The 22,125-nt window shown below is 48.5% G+C and overlaps 2 protein-coding genes across 3 annotated transcripts in view; one reads left to right on the top strand and one right to left on the bottom strand.

Moving 5' to 3' along the window:
- The window catches only part of notch1a (notch receptor 1a), a 145,446-nt gene that overhangs the window by 53,020 nt on the left and 70,301 nt on the right, over positions 1 to 22,125 (top strand). The window lies entirely within an intron of this gene.
- Positions 1,742 to 22,125, bottom strand: part of kcnt1a (potassium sodium-activated channel subfamily T member 1a) — a 26,062-nt gene continuing 5,678 nt past the window's right edge. The window contains exons 3-31 of one of the 2 annotated variants that reach the window (XM_062477426.1): positions 17,968 to 18,047; positions 17,342 to 17,480; positions 16,801 to 16,848; positions 16,108 to 16,156; positions 15,927 to 15,986; positions 15,634 to 15,708; positions 14,445 to 14,528; positions 14,204 to 14,298; positions 13,902 to 14,082; positions 13,257 to 13,421; positions 12,463 to 12,599; positions 10,970 to 11,033; positions 10,668 to 10,776; positions 10,091 to 10,199; positions 7,951 to 8,100; positions 7,382 to 7,605; positions 7,048 to 7,264; positions 6,585 to 6,690; positions 6,284 to 6,456; positions 5,023 to 5,094; positions 4,763 to 4,897; positions 4,218 to 4,371; positions 3,976 to 4,077; positions 3,543 to 3,626; positions 3,207 to 3,335; positions 2,803 to 3,100; positions 2,404 to 2,466; positions 2,224 to 2,308; positions 1,742 to 2,070 (exon numbers count right to left, since the gene is read on the bottom strand). In XM_062477426.1, the coding sequence (XP_062333410.1) occupies positions 1,953 to 2,070; positions 2,224 to 2,308; positions 2,404 to 2,466; positions 2,803 to 3,100; positions 3,207 to 3,335; positions 3,543 to 3,626; positions 3,976 to 4,077; positions 4,218 to 4,371; positions 4,763 to 4,897; positions 5,023 to 5,094; positions 6,284 to 6,456; positions 6,585 to 6,690; positions 7,048 to 7,264; positions 7,382 to 7,605; positions 7,951 to 8,100; positions 10,091 to 10,199; positions 10,668 to 10,776; positions 10,970 to 11,033; positions 12,463 to 12,599; positions 13,257 to 13,421; positions 13,902 to 14,082; positions 14,204 to 14,298; positions 14,445 to 14,528; positions 15,634 to 15,708; positions 15,927 to 15,986; positions 16,108 to 16,156; positions 16,801 to 16,848; positions 17,342 to 17,480; positions 17,968 to 18,047 (3,505 nt within the window). In that variant the 3' untranslated portion in view covers positions 1,742 to 1,952. The remainder of the gene's footprint in view (positions 2,071 to 2,223; positions 2,309 to 2,403; positions 2,467 to 2,802; positions 3,101 to 3,206; positions 3,336 to 3,542; positions 3,627 to 3,975; positions 4,078 to 4,217; positions 4,372 to 4,762; positions 4,898 to 5,022; positions 5,095 to 6,283; positions 6,457 to 6,584; positions 6,691 to 7,047; positions 7,265 to 7,381; positions 7,606 to 7,950; positions 8,101 to 10,090; positions 10,200 to 10,667; positions 10,777 to 10,969; positions 11,034 to 12,462; positions 12,600 to 13,256; positions 13,422 to 13,901; positions 14,083 to 14,203; positions 14,299 to 14,444; positions 14,529 to 15,633; positions 15,709 to 15,926; positions 15,987 to 16,107; positions 16,157 to 16,800; positions 16,849 to 17,341; positions 17,481 to 17,967; positions 18,048 to 22,125) is intronic. The other variant, XM_062477427.1, reaches the window with a different exon arrangement.

The following is a 22,125-nucleotide window of genomic DNA, read 5'->3' as shown; positions in this document are numbered from 1 at the left end:
CTGGGTAAAATAGCACTGCTGTCAAGTACTGTGGGTGCACTTTATTTTGTATTTTTTTTATCCAGTACCGTGGAGCTAATAAGACACTTGCAAAACTGGAAACGAACAAGAAAAATCATACACCTTGAAATGTATTTAAATCCAACTTACCTTTAAAAGCTTTGATCAAAAGTATTTTCAAAGTGTTTCATGTAAAGTATTAGACCTTGGAGGGTTTGACCCACGTCTGCACTGAAGGGCCTGCTGGTCCGTCTCCATGGAGATGGTGTTCTGCTGCTTCAGACCTGAGATCAGATCTGAGATCAGACCTGACGCAGATGTGACCTGAGCCTTCTGCCTGGCATTCACTAAGGGCTGCTCTCAGACTATCTCTAATGTAACAGACTCTGCCTCCAGGGAAACCGACGGCACAATACTTGATATAATTTGCTGCATTTTGTACATTTTGGTTGTTCCGTAGTGGTTTTGTACATAGTACAGTTTCTGTTTACTAAAAAAGCTGGCACTATTTGAGTTTAGTATTCCTTTACAGGCTTTCAAAGATTTTATTTGTGTCTTTAATATATTGTATCATATATTTATTTTGATGAGAAACACTAAAATGTAATAAATACTACTGCTAAAATGAAACTAGGACTGCACTCTTTTCTTGCATTTCCAGTCACCTGTGGAAATAACCTGAAACCAAAACAAACTTTTAAAGTTTTTATTTATTGTTTCCTGACAAAATAGTACTGGAATGCACATACGTTACATTTAGTAAGAAACCATTTGAAATGTTTTCAGATTTTTTTTCCAGATAAAGAGCGATCTTGTAAAGTTCTACAGTACATCTACTGTTGGTGTGAAAACAATGTTCACCACTTCAGTGTTGCAGACATAATTGCTTGTTTGGTGTTATGACTGTATGCGTGTGACATGGTCTATGATGAATGAGTCATGTCTTGGATCTCTAATACACGGCTGGGTGTATGGTACACACAATAGCCTTGTCTGAATGAGCTTCATTGCCCATCAATACAACCTCATTAGTTTAATGGCAACACTGATGATCATTTGTATCCTAAAACCGTATCAAATGTAATATCTTTTTCTGAATAAATATACATATCAAAATAGAGTTTTTGGCTCAATGATGACAGTTGGAATGGAATGACATAGTGCCTTTAAAGGGTTTCAGTTGTGCAAAACATCTCGTCTATCCAACTAATTATTTAACAACAACATAAATATTTATAAACATAAATAACACTGAAATAACTTGAAGACGATAAGTATTCACTTTGAAACTCGAAACAGTTGAGTGACACACTATTGCCATGGGTCTGACATTTACTGCCAACAAGCCTGTAAACAAATCAATCCTATATCATTAATTCGGAAATGTTGGCAGATACACTGTAATCATGAGATCATTGGTGAATGTTAACTGCTACAGGAACATCGAGCAGCTTTGGTACCTGGTTGGTGTTTCTGTGACTCCTCCTGTCTCCAGACCCATAAGTCCAGTTCTCACAGAAGTGGCATTCCACCAGACACTCTCTGCCCCTGTGCACCAGTCACTCAACGTGTTTCCTCTGATCTCATATCCTGTGTCTTATGTCCTTGTGGACTGACCCGTCTTCAATAATAAACACATGATTTTTGTTCAGAGGAGACTCAGGTTAATAACCTTGAGGTAAAGTTCTCCAAAAGTACATGCTGTTGTTGAATACGTCTATGTACATCCTCTATGCTGTACTGTATGGTATTATTAAGGTCCATAGTCTGGGTTGAAGTTACCAGGTTGGTACCGGCTTCCATAGGCACTCTTAGGTAAACCAGCACCAGGGGGTGCCCAAGTATCTCTGCAGGACCAGAACCGCACAAAACCACCTGTCCACCATGGTACCAGTCCAGGACCCAGTGCTTGGTGAGTCTCTACCCAGGGACGAGGGGGTCCAGGGCAGGTATCAGAGATGTGTGTCGTCCCTGGAACCTGTGCTGGACTCCTGTCTCTCCCTCACACTGCTGCTCAGCAGGGGGGGCTCACCTGGGACGTGGGCCAGGGGGTCCGATCGGATCAGGTACCTGGGAGAGGGAATCAATTACACACTACACACAGCGCCATACACACATACACCCACTTGTGTACCAACATGCAGACCGTTAAACAGCCCCCCCCCCCCCCCCCCAAAAAAAAAAAAAGCATGCACACACACACACAAAGACAGGGATACATACACAACATCATTAATCTCCAGTCTGGTGTCAGGGGAGGGATTGATGAGCACGTAGGAGAGTGTGTTCTGTTGATCGTTTAGCTCGTCTGGAACACAAGCATGACAACCCAGTGTCAGGACAAGGTCACATATCAGAAGGTCATAGATGGCCCTACTGGCGGTGGAGCATGGTTGTGTTTACCTTGTAGGTAACCCAGGTTTACTCGGTTCATCACGTCACTGGCTGTCAGATTAGCGACGTCCTCTACAGACAGAGAGACAGACACACAGACACACAGACACACAGACAGACAGACAGAGACAGACACACAGACAGACAGACAGACAGACAGACAGACAGACACACAGACAGACACACAGACAGAGAGACAGACACACAGACACACAGACAGACACACAGACAGACACACAGACACACAGACAGACACACAGACAGACAGCAGACAGACAAACACACAGAGAAAAGGTAAACAAAGCACAGTGGATTTTCCATTACTACATAGTATATTAATGTCAATAATACTAATCAAAAATAATGATAATATCAAACAGAATCTGAGGAAGAGGGCTGTGTCCTCACCGTATCCGGATGTGGGCAGGCCCAGGTGTCTCATGCGGTTCCGGACCAGCTCCGACAGCTCCTCCCTCTCTGAGCGTCGGTACAGGCTGAGGCGCTGCTGGGCCATGCGCTGGGCGTGGTCCCGGATGGGGTCGCGGCCTGCGGGCGCCGGGCGCCTCGCGCTCTTCTTGCTCAGGCGCCTCGCCCACTGCATGCTCTTCTTCCTCAGCAGCGGATACTCCGATTGGTCGCTGCTGCGGGACTCCTCCCCCCTCTCCCTGGGGTCCTCGCACTCGTCCACGCTGATTGACACCTGGGACTGGGAGGGAGGCAGGGTCTCATTGACTTTGTTAGCACTTACGGACCTGCCGCCCGCCACACAGGAACAGCGCCTAGAGACCCTCTTGGCCCCAGCGCCAGCTCACCTCAGAGGTGGGAAAGATATGAGACTCGGTGCGGTAGATGCCGATGGGAATCTCAGCGCTGGAGGAGCAGAGCTTCTGGAACAGTCTACCATACGTCCGTATCCACAGGTCCTCCTCCGTCACCTTCATCTGAGAGACAGGCACGAAACGGGTTCTGAGATTTGTTCGAGCGCTCTCTCTCTCTCTCCCCCTGTCTTTTTCTCTCTCTCTCTCTTCCATTTGTCATGCACTTTCTTTTTTCTCTTTCCTCTCTCTCTTTTCTCTGTCTCTCTCTTACACACACACACACACACACACACACACACACACACACACACACACACAGAGATGACTCACAGCGCAGAGGTATCCTGACCCTGGTGTGGTGTCCAGGCCCAACAGCAGTCTGGCAATGAGGATCATGTAATCTTTCACAAACGACTGACCGAGAAACACGACACTCAGTTAGTCACTCATTTCCTCAAGACAACTCGCCAGGGCTGTTCCACGTGCATGCTGGGGGACGCAGTGATGTTGAACAATTCCTACAAATAGACTGAGAATAGGGCCCACTAGAGGGCCCTATTGTCCTAGAAATATAGCTCCTGTAACTACAGCACCACATATCTCATTTTGACATGACATTTCGGGTGGGGGTTAGGGTCTGGGGAAGGGTTTGTGTAAGGGTTGGAGTTAGGGTGAGGCTAAGGAAATGGTAAGGCTAAGTGAGGGTGTGGTTAGGGTGAGGGTTAAGGGGGTTAGCGTTAAGGGACAGTAACAGAATCCTAACCTGGTAGAGCAGAGTATCCAACATGCTGATGCTGAAGACTCTCCCAGCAGCGAAGGGAAGCCGGAACATAAAGGCCAGATTAGAACCTTTATCTCGTTCCTTCTGAAACAGGACACACACACACGGCTTAGGAACCTAACCACGCTGCTTCTCCGAGACGCAAAGTGCCAACGCCAGAGTCTGAACACTCGAGTCGTGCCTCACCTCTACCTCTCGCCTTTTTTTTTTTTTGATCCTCTTACCATCACCTCCTCCCCTCCTCCCCTCGTCATCCTTCCCCTCACCTTCTCCAGCTTGGAGAGAGCCAGGGAGTAGCAGTCCTTGGCCCGGAACTGCATGAACCTCATGTTGGAAGGGTGAGTGAGCTCCGTAATGATGCTGAGACTGGGGAACAGTCTGGGGGGGGGGGGGGGGGTTAGTGGCGGGGAGAGGGGCGGGGGCATGAGGGGGCGAAGTGAGAGACATTGAGAAATAGGGAAAGTAAAAACAGATTCAAGCAGGGCTCTGATTTACATAATTGCGTTCAGAATAATCCGTTTGATTATGAATGCTCTGTGCTATGCTATATGAACCCAGGCTTTAATAAGCCTACAGAGAAGGAAGAAGAGGGAAATACCAAAAATGAGAGAAAGGGAAACAGAGAGACAGACAGAGAGAGACAGACACAGATAGACAGACAGACAGACAGACAGACAGACAGACAGAGAGAGAGAAAGAGAGAGAGAGACAGACAGAGACAGAGAGAGAGACAGAGGGAGACAGACAGAGACAGACAGAGAGATGTCACCTGAACATGGTCTGAACATTGACGATGGTCTTGGCGTCGGCCATGTAGTCCTCCTCTGCGCTCATCGTGCTCTCCTTGTCCACCACCACCAGGTTGTCAGCGTAGATGATGCCACACTGCAGCAGGCTGTCCAGACTGGCATACACACACACACACACACACACACACACGCACACACACATGCAAATGTAAATCGAGCCACAAATAACAGGTACGTTTAATCAGCAGAAGAGTGTGTCCAATAAAAGAGAGCATCTTACTTGTCAATGGTTCCAGCCATGTAGTAGACCATAGGGAAACAGCAGATGGCCTCCAGGAAGTGGTTGTCTGGACTACAGGAAGCATAGACACATGCTTCTCTGTTACAGTAATCATTAGTGAGGTAGCAGGCCTGAGACATTACAGGAAGCCAACATCAGCTTAGGGTTTATTCTATGATATGTAGGAAAGGTGAAATTGTGTTTGGATCTGAGAGGTGTACAGTATCCTGTCATATCTTTTTGGTGTGTGAGGGGGATGGCCCCTGGCCCTGATCTCAGGCCCCTGGCCCTGATCTCTGGCCCCTGGCCCTGATCTCTGGCCCCTGGCCGTGATCTCAGGCCCCTGGCCGTGATCTCAGGCCCCTGGCCCTGATTTCAGGCCCCTGGCCCTGATCTTTGGCCCCTGGCCCTGATCTCTGGACCCTGGCCCTGATCTCTGGCCCTGATCTCAGGTCCCTGGCCCTGGCCCCTGGCCCTGATCTCTGGCCCCTGGCCCTGGCCCTGATCTCTGGCCCCTGGCCCTGACCCTGATCTCTGGCCCCTGGCCCTGATCTCTGGCCCTGGCCCTGATCTCTGGCCCCTGGCCCTGGCCCTGATCTCTGGCTCCTGGCCCTGATCTCTGGCCTCTGGCCCTGGCCCCTGGCCCTGGCCCCTGCTACAGAGATACAGCAGATTTCTCTTTGTTCCCTCGCACACACACGTTTCACTGAATAGCTGAACAGATCGGGTTGATGTGTGTTTCCAAAGAGACAGGGAGTGAGCAAAGGGTAGAGAGAAAGTGTTTTTGTATGTGTGTATGTGTGTGGTTGTGTGTGTGCGTGCGTGTGCGTGCGTGTGAACGTTTAAGACGGTCTTTATGAGACGGACAGTATGCGTAGGGGACACATCGCCGTTGACGCGGAACCCTTTCTTTCTCCATTATTTATATATATATATATTTATTATGTAAGAATACATGTTTCTCTTTTCATCCCTGCTCGGAGCGACGTATGTGAGACAGGTTCAAGGTAGGGCAGGGTAACTATGGCAACCATGCATTGGCTGAGGAGCGTTCGGTACGTTTCTTCTCCCTGTGTGTGACTGTGTGTTTTGTTTGTTACTTTTACCATACAGTGTGTACTGTACATCTCTAGTGTGTGTGTGTGTGTGTGTGTGTGTCTCTCTCTCTCTCTCTTAACACTTTTGTGTATGTGCACAGCATCTCTCTAAGCGTGTGTATGTGCACAGCATCATGTGTGTGTGTGTGTGTAGAGCAGCTCACGGGTTGTCCAGCAGCAGCACGATGGGGTTGAGCTCCTTGCGGGGGCGGTAGTAGGCCCTGAGAGGTACCACAAAGTTATACAGGCCGTTCCCTGCCGTCTCTGCAGACACGATGATCAGCTTGTTCTTAAAGCCGTACGCCTTAGCGTCCTCAAAGCTGTTGTGTCTGCAACCCTGGAGGGAGACGGGACAGACGCACGTTTCAAATTCACAAAGTGTGTGTGTGTACTGTGTGTGTGTTAGTGTGTGTGTGTGTGTGTGTGTGCTGTGTGTATGCGTGTGTGCTGTGTGAGTGTTCTGACCTGGTCGAGCCGCAGGCAGCAGAAGGGAGCTTTCTGTACCAACAGGTGGCAGAGCGTGGGGGAGCTCCCGATGTACGGGGAATTAGGGGGATATCCTTTCACATACCTGGCAACACAATACATACAATTCAATATCACTTAAAATAAAATAATGGTAAGCAACAACCACACATTTACGCCTCTCTTCCTTTACAGATATACATTTATATGTATATTGTATACTACAATCCACAAGGGGGCACTATAGTTCCTTGTGTATCTTTCAGCACTAACTTTATGAACTCATTTAACTTGACATGAATGACGTGTGATGTGGTGATAAACATTGAAAAACATGCAGACCTTCAGAAACACAATCTGTCGCTCCATTTTACTCTCTCTCACACACACACACATACACACACACACACACACACACACGCACGCACACACACACACACAACTACACACTATCCTCACTCACTCAGTGGAGGAAGATCCTTTCTCGTCGGAGAAGGTACTGTCATCCTCTGATTGGTCACTAAGCAGGTCACATGGCAGGATGGAGGAGGAGTCGGCGATCTCCAGGACGGGAGCAATGCTTGGACGCCTACTGCCTGCACCGTTTATAGTGGGAGGGGCCAACTTCCCACCCGAGTAGTCTGGCGGGCTGGTGTTTTGGAGATCCATGGCAACCGTACCTGCAGATGCAGTATGCCAACCACCTGAGTTACTATGGCAACCAAGGACACCCGTTTCACATCCCTCCAGCTTTCTCATCCCCTTCACTTATTACAGTAACACCCCCCCCCCCTCACCCATGCTGGCTATGATGCTGTGAACGGGGAGGCGGGACGGCCCATCGTAGCCCCGCCCCTTCTTCTCCGCTCCTTCCTGGTTGAAGATAAAGGCGGAGTTCTCCTCCTTGGTGATGTTGATGTAGTAGCAGGTGTCGTTGGCAGCCATGATGTGGCGAGGGCCCGGGTTCAGCAGGATGCTCTTGTTGTCCTCGCGCTTCACCCCGATCAGACACACGCCGTACCTGCACGCACACGCAAACAGTTGGGACTTGTGATGGATCCCGTGCAGTTGTCGTTCCTCGCTCACCACCCACCACCCCCACACACCACCCCCACCCACCGCCCCCACACACCACCCCCACCCACCACACACCACCCACCACTCCCACCCACCACCCCCACACACCACCCCCACACACCACCCACCACCCCCACACACCACCCACCACCCCCACACACCACCCCCACACACCACCCCCACCCACCACCCCCACACACCACCCCCACACACCACCCACCACCACCACCCCCCACTGCGGAGCCCTCTGCCCCAGTTTGAACTGTGGCATTGTCAGCTCTCCACGTACTTCTTGTGAGCGTGGAAGGACGCGTAGGTGAAGCTCTTCCCGTCGTACTCCCCGAAGAACTTGCTGTCGCACAGGCAGATGTGGTAGACCTCGTTGCCGGAGCAACAGCCGTACATCCTCTGCCACTGCTCGGGAGACTGCTGACCTTCTCTGGTGACGTCACCACAGCAACACAACACATGTCTCATACACTCCATAATAAACCATGAAATACCAGGCCATCTCCCATTAGCAGACACATTTGATGAGTGTACCACTCATCCCTCCACACACACACACACACACACACACACACGCAGCATCCCCTACGCCGCTCTCAACACCCCCACGTCCTCCATCCAGATCAAGGTGTCCATCGTTTGCCAGGTTCCCTGACTCGGCTCCCCCTCTGATTGGTGAACAGGATCTTGACAGGCTAATCTCTCACTGATCTTGCCAGGCTGCCAATCTGACCTGGGTCATTAACTCCAGTAATTACCCCTCTTTATGGATATCCAGGAGAACCGAGAAGTGTCCGGGGATAATTATCCCTATCCCACTCATGACTCAACAGACCCTCTTCACCTCAGACTCTTAGGGTTACTCTAACCTTGTTCTTCTCTGTGGAGTTTGTGTGCTTCATTATCCAAAACATGGAGCAGGACTCTCCAGGGTTCTCCAACACTGGAGAGCTGTAGAGCTATAGACACTTGTGCCCCCCAGCTGTTGCAAACCCGATTCAGCTTGTCAACCAACAAATGAACAGAATCAGGTGTGTTAAATAACGGTTTGGTTAACGTGTTTGAAAATAGTACAGTACAGAGTGTAGCTGTGTATAAATAATTTTGCTTGTGTTGGGGGCATTTTAAGTGTGACAATTCATGAAATGTGGGTCGCAGAAAAAGATTTTAAGTGTAGGTCTGTGCGAGTCAGTCGGAAAATAAAATGTTACGGAGCACCGCATGTATGGATTGGCGTGTATGATTTGGGCAAACATTGAGCAGCTTGATTATATTATGAGTTTCACTCCCTAGTTTCCTCATGTGTTTATTGGGCCGCCGGGATCAGCGCCGGCGCCCGCTGAGGCGCTAACCATCGATTCCCTCCTCAGAACAATTCACCCCCCGTCATTATCATCAGAGATGGGACACAGGCAGGAAACAGGCAGGAAGCAGGCAGGAAACAGGCAGGAAGCAGGCAGGAAGCAGGCAGGAAACAGACAGGAAGCAGGCGGGCCTCAAACTGAGAAAGCCGCTCTCCCGCTGTCTCCCTGCTCTGTCTGACGAACCAGCCTGCTGATGAATCCCCCATTTCCATTAAGCGGACAAAAGCTGTTTGCTGCTCTCTGATCCGTGGGAGAGAGAGAGTGCCTTTCTGGCTGCGGTGGGCTGCAGAGGAGGACTGTGTCTCCGTGGAGGGTCTGTCACACAACAAAATACTGGTCTGGGAGTGGAGTCTGAAGCCCAGAGCAGAGCAGGGGGCCTGCGGCTAGATTCAGAGACACACTTAATGTTGTGACTCCTGGGGAAAAGATTGAGGTTGAAATTGTCGGGTTTCACCCCACCCCTCCCCTCCCCGCCACCCCCCACACACCGTTTCACCTCCCTCCAAATGTACTCTCTTGTGTCGCCCTCTTTCTCTCTATCCTCTCATTCATACTGAATGAAGAGGAACTACCACGGAACGGCAGCAGATATCCACTCTCCTTTTACGGACACAAAACAAAGACACCTTTTCTCCGTTCAAAAGAGAGAGGGAGTTCTAGGACACTCAGCCATTCAGACAGAGCAGACCTTTTTCGAATTATGCTACGTATGCTGTTCCATAACACGTTCACTGTGGGCCTGACCATAGATGTACACATGCATACACATTCATTTAAAAGCAGTATTAAAGTGAGTATGGAGGGGTATCGCTCAGTGGTCGAGCATTTGACTGAAGATCAAGAGGCTGCAGGTTCAAATCCCTGCGTGTTGCTTTGAATCAAAGTGTCTGCCAAACGCACACACGATTTACATTATTATTAATACACAGTCTCCTCACAGGTTGTGGTAAAGGGCTAATGTTGTGAATTTGTTGCTTGTGTTATAGAAGGAAAAGTGAAAAAGGCGTGTGTGTGCGTGCGTGTGCGTGTGGGTCCATGGGGGGCGGGGGGACTCACTGTCCTCTGGAGGTGTGCACCAGCAGGGTGACCAGGGTGGAGGTGGCCGGACACACGCAGTTCAGAGCCAACATGGCGTACTTGAACTCCTCCTCACACACCACGTGGTCTGGGACAGAACGCAGGAAACACGGAGAGGAGCATCAGAACAAGGCTGGCAGGCGAGTACGCTGGTTGAACATTGAGAGCTTGCTTGTGGAAGGAAGACAGGAAGGAGGGGATATTGTAAAGGATCCTATCAAGTGGGGCTCACCGGGTAGAGCCCACACCACATAGGCTAAGGCCTTGACATAAGGGGCCAATCCAGCCGGGGCCATTTCCTTCCCCCTCTCCCTACGTTTCCTGTCTCTCTCCACTGTCACTATCACATCAAAGCTTAAAAAATCCTCTTTCAGAAATAGACAGATGATCCAGTCAGGGCACTGACGGCCCCTAGTCACAGTAGCAGATGCCCATGGTCCTATAAGGAGAAGGCTACAGTGTACCTAACCTATAGAAGAAGCGTATCATAACACAGGAGGGAGGCTCGCCACTTAAGGTTACTGTAGTGAGAGACGACGTGTGTGAGAATGTTCACCAGCAAATTTGACGTGGAACTTGTTCTCTGGTTTGAGGATCTGGACATAGAGGGGGCAGTTGGGAGCAAAGTCCTTCACCGCCCAGGCTCTGAGGATGGTCTGGTGGTCCTGCGGACACACACACACACACACACACACGTGCGTGTTGCTTCATCACTCACTCCTCTATTCAATAACTTGATAATCTTATATTGACAGAATCAAATAAGTGGTTCATTTAGTTATATAGTGTTCAGTTGATTATGGATTTTGTCTTAGTTATTTAATTAACGGAAGGATCGAAGGTCGGAAGTGTTCTTACTGCAGCCATGCGGTCCACCTCGTTCCGACTGCTCAGGATAAAACAAGCCTCTGCGTCATCCATCCTGCCAATCAAACAATAACAGTCAGGGCGTTCAGGCAATCATAACAGAGCAGCCAGGAAGTTAAGCCAATCAGAACTGCACAAACTGTCGATTCACCCTATCAGAGATGAATGGATGGAACAGTCATGCCAATAAGGGGAGAGTACAAAATGTAAGTTCACAAGATAGACGGTTGTAGAGGAGAGGCGTGTGGGTGGCCTGTAACAGAGCCAAAGAAAGGATGTCAGCTCACCACAACACACCCACTCCTCTCTCTCTCTCTCTCTCTCTCTCTCTCTCTCTCTCTCTCTCTCTCTCTCTCTCTCTCTCTCTCTCTCTCTCTCTCTCTCTCTCTCTCTCTCTCCCTCCCTCCCTCCCTCCCTCCCTCCCTCCCTCCCTCCCTCCCTCCCTCCCTCCCTCCCTCCCTCCCTCCCTCCCTCCCTCCCTCCCTCCCTCCCTCTGTCTGTCTCTGTCTGTCTCTCTCTCTCTATTCTCTGACAAAGGTGTTTCTCCTGCTGTGTTTGCTCCAGCAACACACAGCTGATATTTATGATTTGATAACATTGAAATAGAGAAGTTCCTTTTAGAGCGTTGTGGGTTCTCACAGACAATGGAAATGAAAGGTTATTTGTATAGCGTTAAAAGAAATACAATCTCAAATATCAGTATGTCTGTGTGTTTGCATGTGCGTGTGTGGTGGGGAGCGTGTGAGTGTGTGTGTGCATGTTTCTGAGCATGTGTATGAGTGTGTGCACTGTGGCATGTGTGTGGATGTGGGTGTTGATGTGTGTCCTGTACTCGGTGTGTGTTTCCTGTAGGTTTCTGTGTGTGTGTGTGTGTATGTGTGTGTGTGTGTGTGTGTGTGGGTGCGTGTGACGCATACCCGGTGACATATTCCATGTCATCTGTACAGAGTGAGTGTGTTCTGGTTTAAAACAGTTCCACTGAACTCTGCCTGTCGGTCCTGCACATTGCAGGAAGGACAGAGACCATGGATGTGTGGTCTCTCTCCTCTCATATCAGCCAGGTCAAAGAGGAACATGGCAAGGGACAGAGAGATGGAGAGGGTTGGAGGAATAGAAGGAGGGATGGAGCGTTAAAAGGGTGGAGGGCTGGAAGGATGGAGAGCTGGTGGGATGGACAGAGGGAGGGATGGAGGGATGGAGAGCTGGTGGGATGGACAGAGGGAGGGATGGAGGTTTACAGGCATAGAAGGATGGAGGAACACAGGGATGGAGGGATGATGAGACAAAAAGAGAGAAGGGCAAGAGACATAGAGCAGGAGAAGACATCCAAACACCAGGGATCGAGAAGGCATGTCGGATAGACAGTGGTGTATAAAATCTGGATAGAATATAAAACCACAGGCTATTTATTGACTGGTAAGTGAGTCTGGTACTGTCTCTGTCTGCTGGGGGACCTGGGAGGGATCACCTGGAAGCCCACTCACTTGGCTCTCATGAGATCCTGGTCTTTGAGGACGGAGCCCTGCAGATAGATGACCCTCTGGGACCACAGGGGGATCTGGAGCACTCGCCGCACCGGGAGGTCCATCTCACTGGGGCACAGGATCACCACGTAGTAGTCCTGCGGGGCCACAGTGGAGGAGATCCCGTCATTCATCCATTCATCCACACACCACTATCACTGCCCTCATCCATCACTATCGCTGCCCTCATCCATCACTATCGCTGCCCTCATCCATCACTATCGCTGCCCTCATCCACCACTATCGCTGCCCTCATCCATCACTATCGCTGCCCTCATCCATCACTATCGCTGCCCTCATCCATCACTATCGCTGCCCTCATCCATCATCACCACCATCATCCTCGTCGTCTTCGTCATCATCCCAGTCCTCGTCGTCATCCTCACCCTCCGTATCATTTTGAATATCAATGGACGTCAAAGGCAGTCAGATGTAATGAGGTCATATTCGGCATATCTCAGAGGTGTTAAATGTTGTGTTAATAAATGACTGTGGTTACAGTTATCTGAGGTCAGTGGTCTGACAGGTTGGTCTGAATCACTGTGTAAAGTCTGGCTGCTGTCATCCCCATTTCAACCCTCTCCTCTTCCATGTTTGTGCTGCTCTATGTCAACAGAGGAGAAGTGAACTTGCTTTTGAACGCTTTTCCCTGTATGCTCTGTGTACACTTTGCTTTTGACGCGTGTCCATGTGTGTGTATGTGTGTATACTGTATTTGTGTGCGCGTGTGTGTGTGTGCCAAGTATATATCTAACCTGCAGTCGTGGGTGAGCGTAGAACTCGTTGAGGAAGTCCATGAGCAGGTCGATCTTCAGCGTGCTCACGCACAGCACCACGTGCTTCTCCGTCTGGGCGCGGTGGCGGCTGTAGTTCCCGCCAGACTTCTGACGCTCCATCCACAGGTAGATAAGCTCTTCAAACTGAGATGGTCACACATGAGCATCACACGGAAACATCACATATAAACATCACACGGAAACATCAAACATTGACATCAAATGTTAACACCAAATGTTAACATCAAACGTAAACAAGGATAAGCAACGTCAACTTAATTGACCAAAAGTCAAAGTGATGACCTTGACCCCGACCTCTCTGTCTCCCTTGGCTGGTTTGATTGGATGTCTTATCTGCCCTGTTGTGATGCTCAGACTGTTCTTATCTGATTGGCTCCCGTAGTAGAATATAGCTTTGGCCATGGCCACCTCAGAGCTGAATGTGTTCAACTGTATATTCAACTGGTAGACGCGAAAGACATGACTTGACTCCAAAAATGTATTGGCCACAATGTTTTAGTAAACCTGCTCAAGGCTATGACGGGCTGGACGTTTTGCCTGAAAACAGATCTAAATAGAAATAGAATCATTGATGTAACGTGTGCTACAATTCCAGCCTCCCACCTGTAGAGGGAGAACCACCAGAGCCACGCAGATCATGATGACCACCAGCAGCTGCGAGGGCCAGATGCGGGGCGTCACGTCCCCGAAGCCCACAGTGGAGAAGGTCACGATGCAGAAGTAAAAGGCGTTGAAGAGAGAAAGGTTCTTCCCTGCTCTCTCCAGGTGCTGGATCCCACACGTCCTACAAGACGGACGGAGGGACGAATAGGACAAACTTAACCAGGGGACGGGGTGGGGTCAGGGGCTGGGGGCCAGAGGTCTAAGGGCTAGAGGCCATGGATTGGAGGTCGAAGGTGACTCACCCAGTGAAGACGAGGCAGAGCAAGGTGCAGATCAGGATGAGGACCTGGTTGAACATGGCTGAGTTGGTCCTCTGGATGGCTCTGTGGAAATCATTCTGTGGAGGAAGGAGGAACTTGCTAGAACTCTTACCCTCCAAGTAAAGTATTCTGCTGGTGCAGAGAAACAAGCTAACTCTATTATGCACGGCTGGTGGATCTTCAGTATGTTCACAAGATCACGCACCACAAAACCAAAACTCACAATCATGTTCTCCAGGGCGCACTTGGCCAGCCAGCAGTTGAGGAACACCGGAATGAAGATGTTCCTTATCGGAGGCCAGAAGATCTGAGGAGAACAGTGCTAATTTGAGACGGTTACATTTATCTTCCCAAACATCCCTGATCTAAGAATACCTCAACCTAGGCTTAGCAGCCCTCCTACCCACCCGCTGAGTTTCAACTGGGAAATGACCAAAAACAAACACCGCTTCAGTCAGCTTCCCCAATGAAAAGACCAGCAAGAGGATGGCGGAGGGGCTTTATACCAATCCATCATGTTTCCATCATTTGGATTAGCGAGTCCTACTCTATTGTGCTTGATATTGCATTTTATCCTGGATATGCAGCGACACAGCATATTCCTTAATACATTCATTCAACTCATTCAACTGTCAAATTCAACACATCGTTGGTAAAATATATTTACGCTTAATGGTGCATGTGTGTGTTTCATAACCAACTAACTAGTGTGTATATACACGCTAATATACACGCTAGTTAGTTAGTTATGAAACACACCAGCCCTACTATATGAATATACATTTACATTTAGTCATTTAGCAGACGCTCTTATCCAGAGCGACTTACAGTAAGTACAGGGACATTCCCCCCGAGGCAAGTAGGGTGAAGTGCCTTGCCCAAGGACACAACGTCATTTGGCACGGCCAGGAATCGAACTGGCACTAGCCCGATTCCCTAACCGCTCAGCCACCTGACTCCGAATATAGCATTATATAGGGCCTGTCATAATGACGTGCACTGGGGCCCGTGGTAACAAGCCCACGCCGCTGAGAGGAACGCATGCCCCGAAGACAGCAGGATGCCCACCCCCCCACACCCTGCAGGAAGCGCAACACAGGTTTGACAGGTTTTCATTTTTAAACCTAATTAAGTGCCAGAGATGACATTCACGACTTGGACTCCCACAGGGCTTTTCAACAGGACAAGGAAGTAGCGAAGGATGCGGTGAAGAGACGTCCTTCACAAGGTCTCTTCACTGACAGACTTGATATCCTGCTGCTTTCCCCTGTCCTCCTCCAGCCCTCATTGTGTGACGACGGTACAATAGAGGAAGCTGGTGAACAGTATGGACACGCAGCCGAGTCTCACTGTTCCACTGCGATGGAAAGAGCTACGGTAACAAAGAGTATTGAGATGCAGCCGAGGCGTACTGTCATGATGAAGGGGACGGTGTTGATCATCTCTAGAAGGAAGGACACCTGGAAGATCTGCTCCCAAATGTTCCCCTGAAAGCCACACACACACACACACACTCTTCTCAGTCAACAGTCTCATCTGTCATTATTGTAATACCCTGTAATTATCATTAAGTCTACATCCTTTATGTACCTGGGTAAATTATTTGTGCCAATCACATTAATTATGGTTTGTTAATATTCCAGATTGACTCTGTGTGAAATGGACCTGTCTGAAAGAATTGTGTGTGTGTGTATGTGTATCTCACCTTGTAGCTCAGATACATCAGTAACATGGCCTCCAGGTAACTGATAATGGCCACAATCACCTGAAAGACACGGTACATTTCATCTCACTTTATCTTCCCATTTCATCATTTCTCTACCATCTCTCTTGTTTCTTTCATAAACCCCTCGCCCCCTCAGTGTCTGATCTGCTGTGGGGCTCACCTGGATGGCCCACACAGGAACCTTCCGGTCCACCCAGAAGATCAGCTCCCTGCGGACAGGGGAGCACAGAGCTACTGTAACACACACCCATGTATGCACACAAACACACTATACACACACACACATATACACAGATATATACAGATACTATATACACACATATACACACTATACGCACACACACAGGACACACCAACACACTCACAGATAAACAGGGCACAGTCACACACACAGTACATGAACACACACACACACAGGACACACAAACACACAATGGTTTAGGCACTGTATCTCTGCAGTAAACCTATTATTTAACCACACACATACAGACAGCACTAATCTAAGCACATACCTTACATAACCTCCTTGGTATTGATAGTGTTCTAAACAGACTGTGTACTGCAACCAATTGTAGCCCTACATTACATGATATGCTTTGTTATGATCTAATACTTCCTCCTGTTTCATCTATCATTTTTCAGCTGTACAAAAACATACATCACTTTCACCATCTGTTCAGTAAGGAAAGTCTAATGATTAATAAGTGTATGATCAAATGAGGGGGGGGGGGCTTTCTACACAGAGAGAATCACCACAAACACTGGAGGCTAAACATCCATTCAAAGGGATAAATCGATATCTCCCTCCCTCCCTCCATTCCTTCCAGGGACAGATGTAACACCCTCCTCTCACCAGTTGATCTCGTTGTCCTGGGAGGAGCTGTTCAACTGGCAGTTCACACTGGAGACAAGAGAGACAGGGGGAGGCGAAAGGAGGACGAGGAGGTGGGGAGAGCGAGATTGAGAGAGAGTGAATGAGAGAGATGCAGGGAGACAGAGCGTGAAAGAGAGTGAGAGACAGAATGAAAGGAAGGAGACCGAGAGAGAGAGAACATGAAGGAACGGGGGGGGGGGGGGGTAATAGAGGGACAGAGGAGAGAAAGAGGGTGAAATGATGATGAGTGTTTGTGTAAAATGGTGAAGAGCGCGACAGACAAATAAAACCAGAGAAGATAATCATAGAGGCACGATGTGTGTGTGTGTGTGTGGTGTGTGTATGTGTCGACGGAAAAGAGGGAAAAACGGATTTGGGGTTGGCAGGGTGAAGAAGAAAAAGAGAGACAGATAATAATTAATGTGAGAGGGGATCAGCAGGTCACTGACAAGAAGGTCCTCCAGATAACAAGTACAAAGCAGAAGGTCGAGTACTGAGGTTAGAGTACATTTGATCTGACCTCCCATTGGTGCCGTTGGCCCGCTGGCCTGGGTGGAGGTTGGCCCCGCTGGCACAGGGGTTGTCTGTCATTACTCTGATGATGTACAGGAGGCAGGTCAGCAGCTTCAGGGAGAAGTTAAACACTCGGATCCTTAGACCTGCGGAGCACCGTAGACAAGGGAGTAGAAAGAGGTGTGTGTGTGTTTATGAGAGGTGAGTGTGTGTGTAATATACACATTGACCTTCACACCAGCTACAAGGCCAAACTTAGACATACAAGTAGGAGGATGCGCTGAAGTGCTAGAGGAGGCGTCCATGCTACCTCACTTCAACATCAAACACATCCAAGGGTACATAAGTCCTTTGTTACTGACCATAAGCCAATTAGAGTAGCATTTCCCAGTCAATGCACAAACCAAACACACCTCAAGAAACCTTTCAAGTACAGGTCATTGGTGTATTTGACCCAAGTGTGACAAGGTCTCTTATTAGGCAGGGTCAGAATTCAATGGTCCTGTTTCTTTGACGACGAGAGCTCCCGTATCATCATCAGTCTGTACATCTTCAGAGGGCCCTGGACTCAATCACTTGTTTTTACAAGCTGAGAGCGCCCCTAAAGATGAATAGGAGAGCCAGTCAACTTACTTGATCTTTGGTTCTTGATGAAAAAGAGCTTCAGTCTCTCCTTGAAGGTGTTTTCGTTCACATAAAACTCCACCTGCACCCTGGAGAGAGAGAGACATTGGTAAACAGCCACACACACACACCTATACACATACTGTACACTGACAAACATACACACATTCTCTTCCTAACATCTTCACACTCTTAAATGTAAACTGCTGTTAAACAAATAGCCATCCAAAGCTCAACTGACTTGTTGTAAATATTCACAGTGTTGTTCCTAATAGCCTGCCTGAGGGATCAAACATAATTACCAGTCTTCGTACCTCACTCACACACTGTCCCACATGCACACACACACACACCCACACACAGAAACACGCACGCATACTCACACGGGATTATGCACACATACACACACCTGAACATCCACTCACACACACACACCCACCCACCCACACACACTACACACACAGACGTGAAATCCGATTATGACTTCATCTTCTCTAAAGGTCCGGAGAAAGCAGCCACACATCTGGGTAATGCAGGCTTCTTCACAGTGTTTGATGAACGGACCAAATAACACGTGTGTGTGTGTGTGTGTGTGTGTGAGTGAGTGAGTGAGTGACTGTTAACTATGTGTGACAGAGGGAGGCAGAGAGAGAAACCGACAGTGAGGAACCGAAACAGAAGACTAAAGACTAAAGAGGAAAACAGAGCAACAGAGACACATTTTAGAGCGCTTGCCAGAACATTCTATAAGGATAGCCATAAAAGGCTTTGCAAGTGGCATTAAATAAACCCAAAGTACCTAAAAGAAAAAAGAGAAGGACAGTTGGGGACAGAGAGGGAGGCAGCACTGTGGTTCAACAATGATCTAGATTTACAGGATGCAACGGTAAAATCATTCTAAGTTTATCCCTGCATGGAGAGAAGGGTGACGGCAGTGGTGCCATGTTGGATCTTCCTACCTGTACACTGGGACAGACAAAGTACATGGTCGAAATAGCATCACAGGGATTTAGGTTTCAGTTCATCACTTAGCTGTCAGTTCCCACAAGACACTCTTCCTATACATTGAGGACATAGTAGCAGAGAGAGGGAGAGATGGAGTGAGAGGAAGGGAACGGGAACGTTTGGGGGAGAGAGAAAGAAAGAGAGAGGGGGAGAGTTGGAGACAGAGAGATGTGGGGAGAGAGAATGAGAGAGAGAACGACAAGAGAGAGAGAGAGAGAGAGAGAGAGAGAGAGAGAGAGAGAGAGAGAGAGAGAGAGAGAGAGAGAGAGACACACCCTCTTTCTACCGACACCAAACGAGTCCTGGTTTTGTGAGTGGAAGCTGAAGAGCCACGTTATGGTGTCACTCTGAATTCCCAGTAACGCAAGTGCCAACTTCAAGCAACAACATGGCCGACAAGGGTTGCTCATGGCTTTGCAAGTACACACTGGCGTCAAAACACGAGTGGTCCAATGACTATGTGCCGCTCATCATGACTACTATGAACGATAATTACGTTCAAGAACAACGGTAATTAACGAATATGTTTTGATTTACAATCAACAAAAGTTCTTTGCTGAAGATATGTAAAAAAAAAAAAAGATGGCAGTCACAAATTTAGGTAGTACTTGGTGGGTCACAATAATCCTACCCCCAGCCCTGGACATAAGTGGACTGCTTCTAAACCAGCGAAGAGTTGGTGCCGCTCTGGAACCAGCTTTCCCGGCCGTGAACTGGTTCTTTTGTTGTTGAAATGCAAAGGACTGGTTCAAGATAGGGCACCGGCTGCGAAACAGCCCTCAACTCCGTCAGTGGAAAAGGGGGTGAGAGAAAGAGAGATGAAGAGAAAGAGGCAGTAGTAAAAAGTGTGCTGTCGTGCCAGTTTCTGATGGCGGCCTTTGGTGAGACTGATTGTACAGTGGAGACAAAGGGACACAAACAGTTGGTTTGAAGACTGACAGAAACAGCCATTTCAGGCTTCAGCAGAACTGCTGGTGATTGTAGCCGACCCATTTAAAGCTGTCAGGAAGTGAGAGGGTCAGAGGGCCAGAGAGAGGGAGTGATCAGAGAGAGGGGAGGGGGGGGGTCAGAGAGAGGGGAGGGGGGGTCAGAGAGAGGGGAGGGGGTGATCAGAGAGAGGGGAGTGGGGGGTCAGAGAGAGAGGGGAGGGGGGGTCAGAGAGAGGGAGAGTTGGAGAGAGAGGTGGAGAGAAGGAGCCAGAAAGGGACTGGGAGTGAAACAGAGTCAGAGTTATTGATTGGTCCAACATCTCATCACTGCGCACGCACACACAAACACAAACACAAAAACACACGCGTACACACGCACACGTACACTCGGCAGGCACGCGCAAACACAAAAACACACGCATACACACATGCACACATACACACACACAACCACTTACAGAGAATAACCCAACAAAAGAAGATCGAAAATAGAGGCATCCATTTCATTGGATTTGGTTGTTTCATTATAGGAGGTTATTACAGAGAATCAAGCTAATGACCCTCGACCCAGGCCTCTGGAGAACAATAACGTCCACCATCCCTGTCAAGTATTTACACTTAGTGGCCTATCAGCGTCCAACAGATGTGTTTCCATGGAGATCGTGGCCCCGAGAAAGTAATTAGGTACTTCATGATCATAATTGCTGCAAACCAAGTGCGACAACATTACAGTACGCGCTTGAGACAGCAACTGTTTGATAATAAAAGGCGACACGCTTGGATGGGGCGAGTTATCAAAGAATCAGCATGACGAACTATCATTTCAGTGAAATATGGGGAAGTCAGTTATGCCAAAGTAACACCAAAACCCTGAAAACCACATTACTGCTCATATTTGATGTTTTAAGAGGTAGGCTGTATAGCTGTTTACCAAAAGGTTCAATACGAATAGTGGTACACGGGTAAATCTTGTTAAAAACAACATGCTAACGGTTTAGTCTCACAATAGTCACCTAAGCGCATGCACATACAGCTTTAAAATGACTATAGTTTAAAAGAAGAATATCTTATTTTAAACTATAGTCGGCTTTTATAAAAGATTGGATTTTTACTAGATTGGCTTTTATAAAAGCCAATCTAGTAAAACATATAGGCTACTGGTTCATCAATCTCACATTGATTGCCTGAACATGGGCTCAATACACTGCAGTAAAGAAGACCTGCAGTACACGCGAACAGTTTCTGCTGAAAAACTAGTTGATTTATGTAAACTAATACACATCTTTCAGAGTGTGAATGCACGGAAAAGGTACCTTTGCCCCGCATCACTTCCAAAAGAGTCCAGCCTCCAAGTGGCCAAGCCTGGGCTAACCCAGGTTGGAATCTGCGTCTTTGAATCCATTGTGTTGTTGGTTTCAACGGGTTTCTCATTGGTGACTGACCGGAGAACACCTGTGGCCGTTCGTGTTGTTGGAATGATGCGCGCTCTCAACACATGTTCCCACCAAGCGCGCCACCAACACCACATCCTGATGTAGGAGACCAGACATCGCGCACACTGACGCGCATTTCTGGAAATAGTTTAAAACCGCTCCTCAAAGCGCTCTTCGAAAACCCAGTACCCTCAGTAGGCTACCCAGTATTATATATGACTCACGTAGATGAAACGAGGGAAGTTGACGCGCTCATCGCAGTGTTTATGTAACGACAACTAAAGGAAACAGGGGACTGTGCATAAAAAGCTGCCTGAGACTTATGTTCAGTTTAATTGTCCGTGTTTGAGATACTGAACTGGAAGAACGTCAAATACGAAGAACTACTTGTGTTGTCTCAAGTCTGATCTCTCTGCCTGTCAAGTTCAGCAGCAGCAAGTCTCAGGTGCAGGATGTGCCATAGCAATTATAGTGCTACGCGCTATATACGCGCGCGCCTACACACGCACTCAAACACACACACGCACATAGCATATTCTACCAGAAACCTCTCTCTCTCTCTCTCTCTCTCTCTCTCTCTCTCTCTCTCTCTTCTCTCTCTCTCTCTCTCTCTCTCTCTCTCTCTCTCCTCTCTCTCCATGCTGCTCCTAATGGCTTTGCGTGGTTGATCGTCCTGTTGCCACAGCAACATTGCTAGACTGGAATAACCCAAACTGGCGCATAGCATTCTCTGTCTTTGTACTGTATCTACTTTCACAGTCTTATACACTTAACACCCGAAGACAGAAAGGCTGCTTACA

Source organism: Osmerus eperlanus, chromosome 14 (genome assembly GCF_963692335.1).
Source record: "Osmerus eperlanus chromosome 14, fOsmEpe2.1, whole genome shotgun sequence".
Lineage (NCBI taxonomy): Eukaryota > Metazoa > Chordata > Actinopteri > Osmeriformes > Osmeridae > Osmerus > Osmerus eperlanus.
This window is presented reverse-complemented; position numbering and strand designations above follow the sequence as displayed.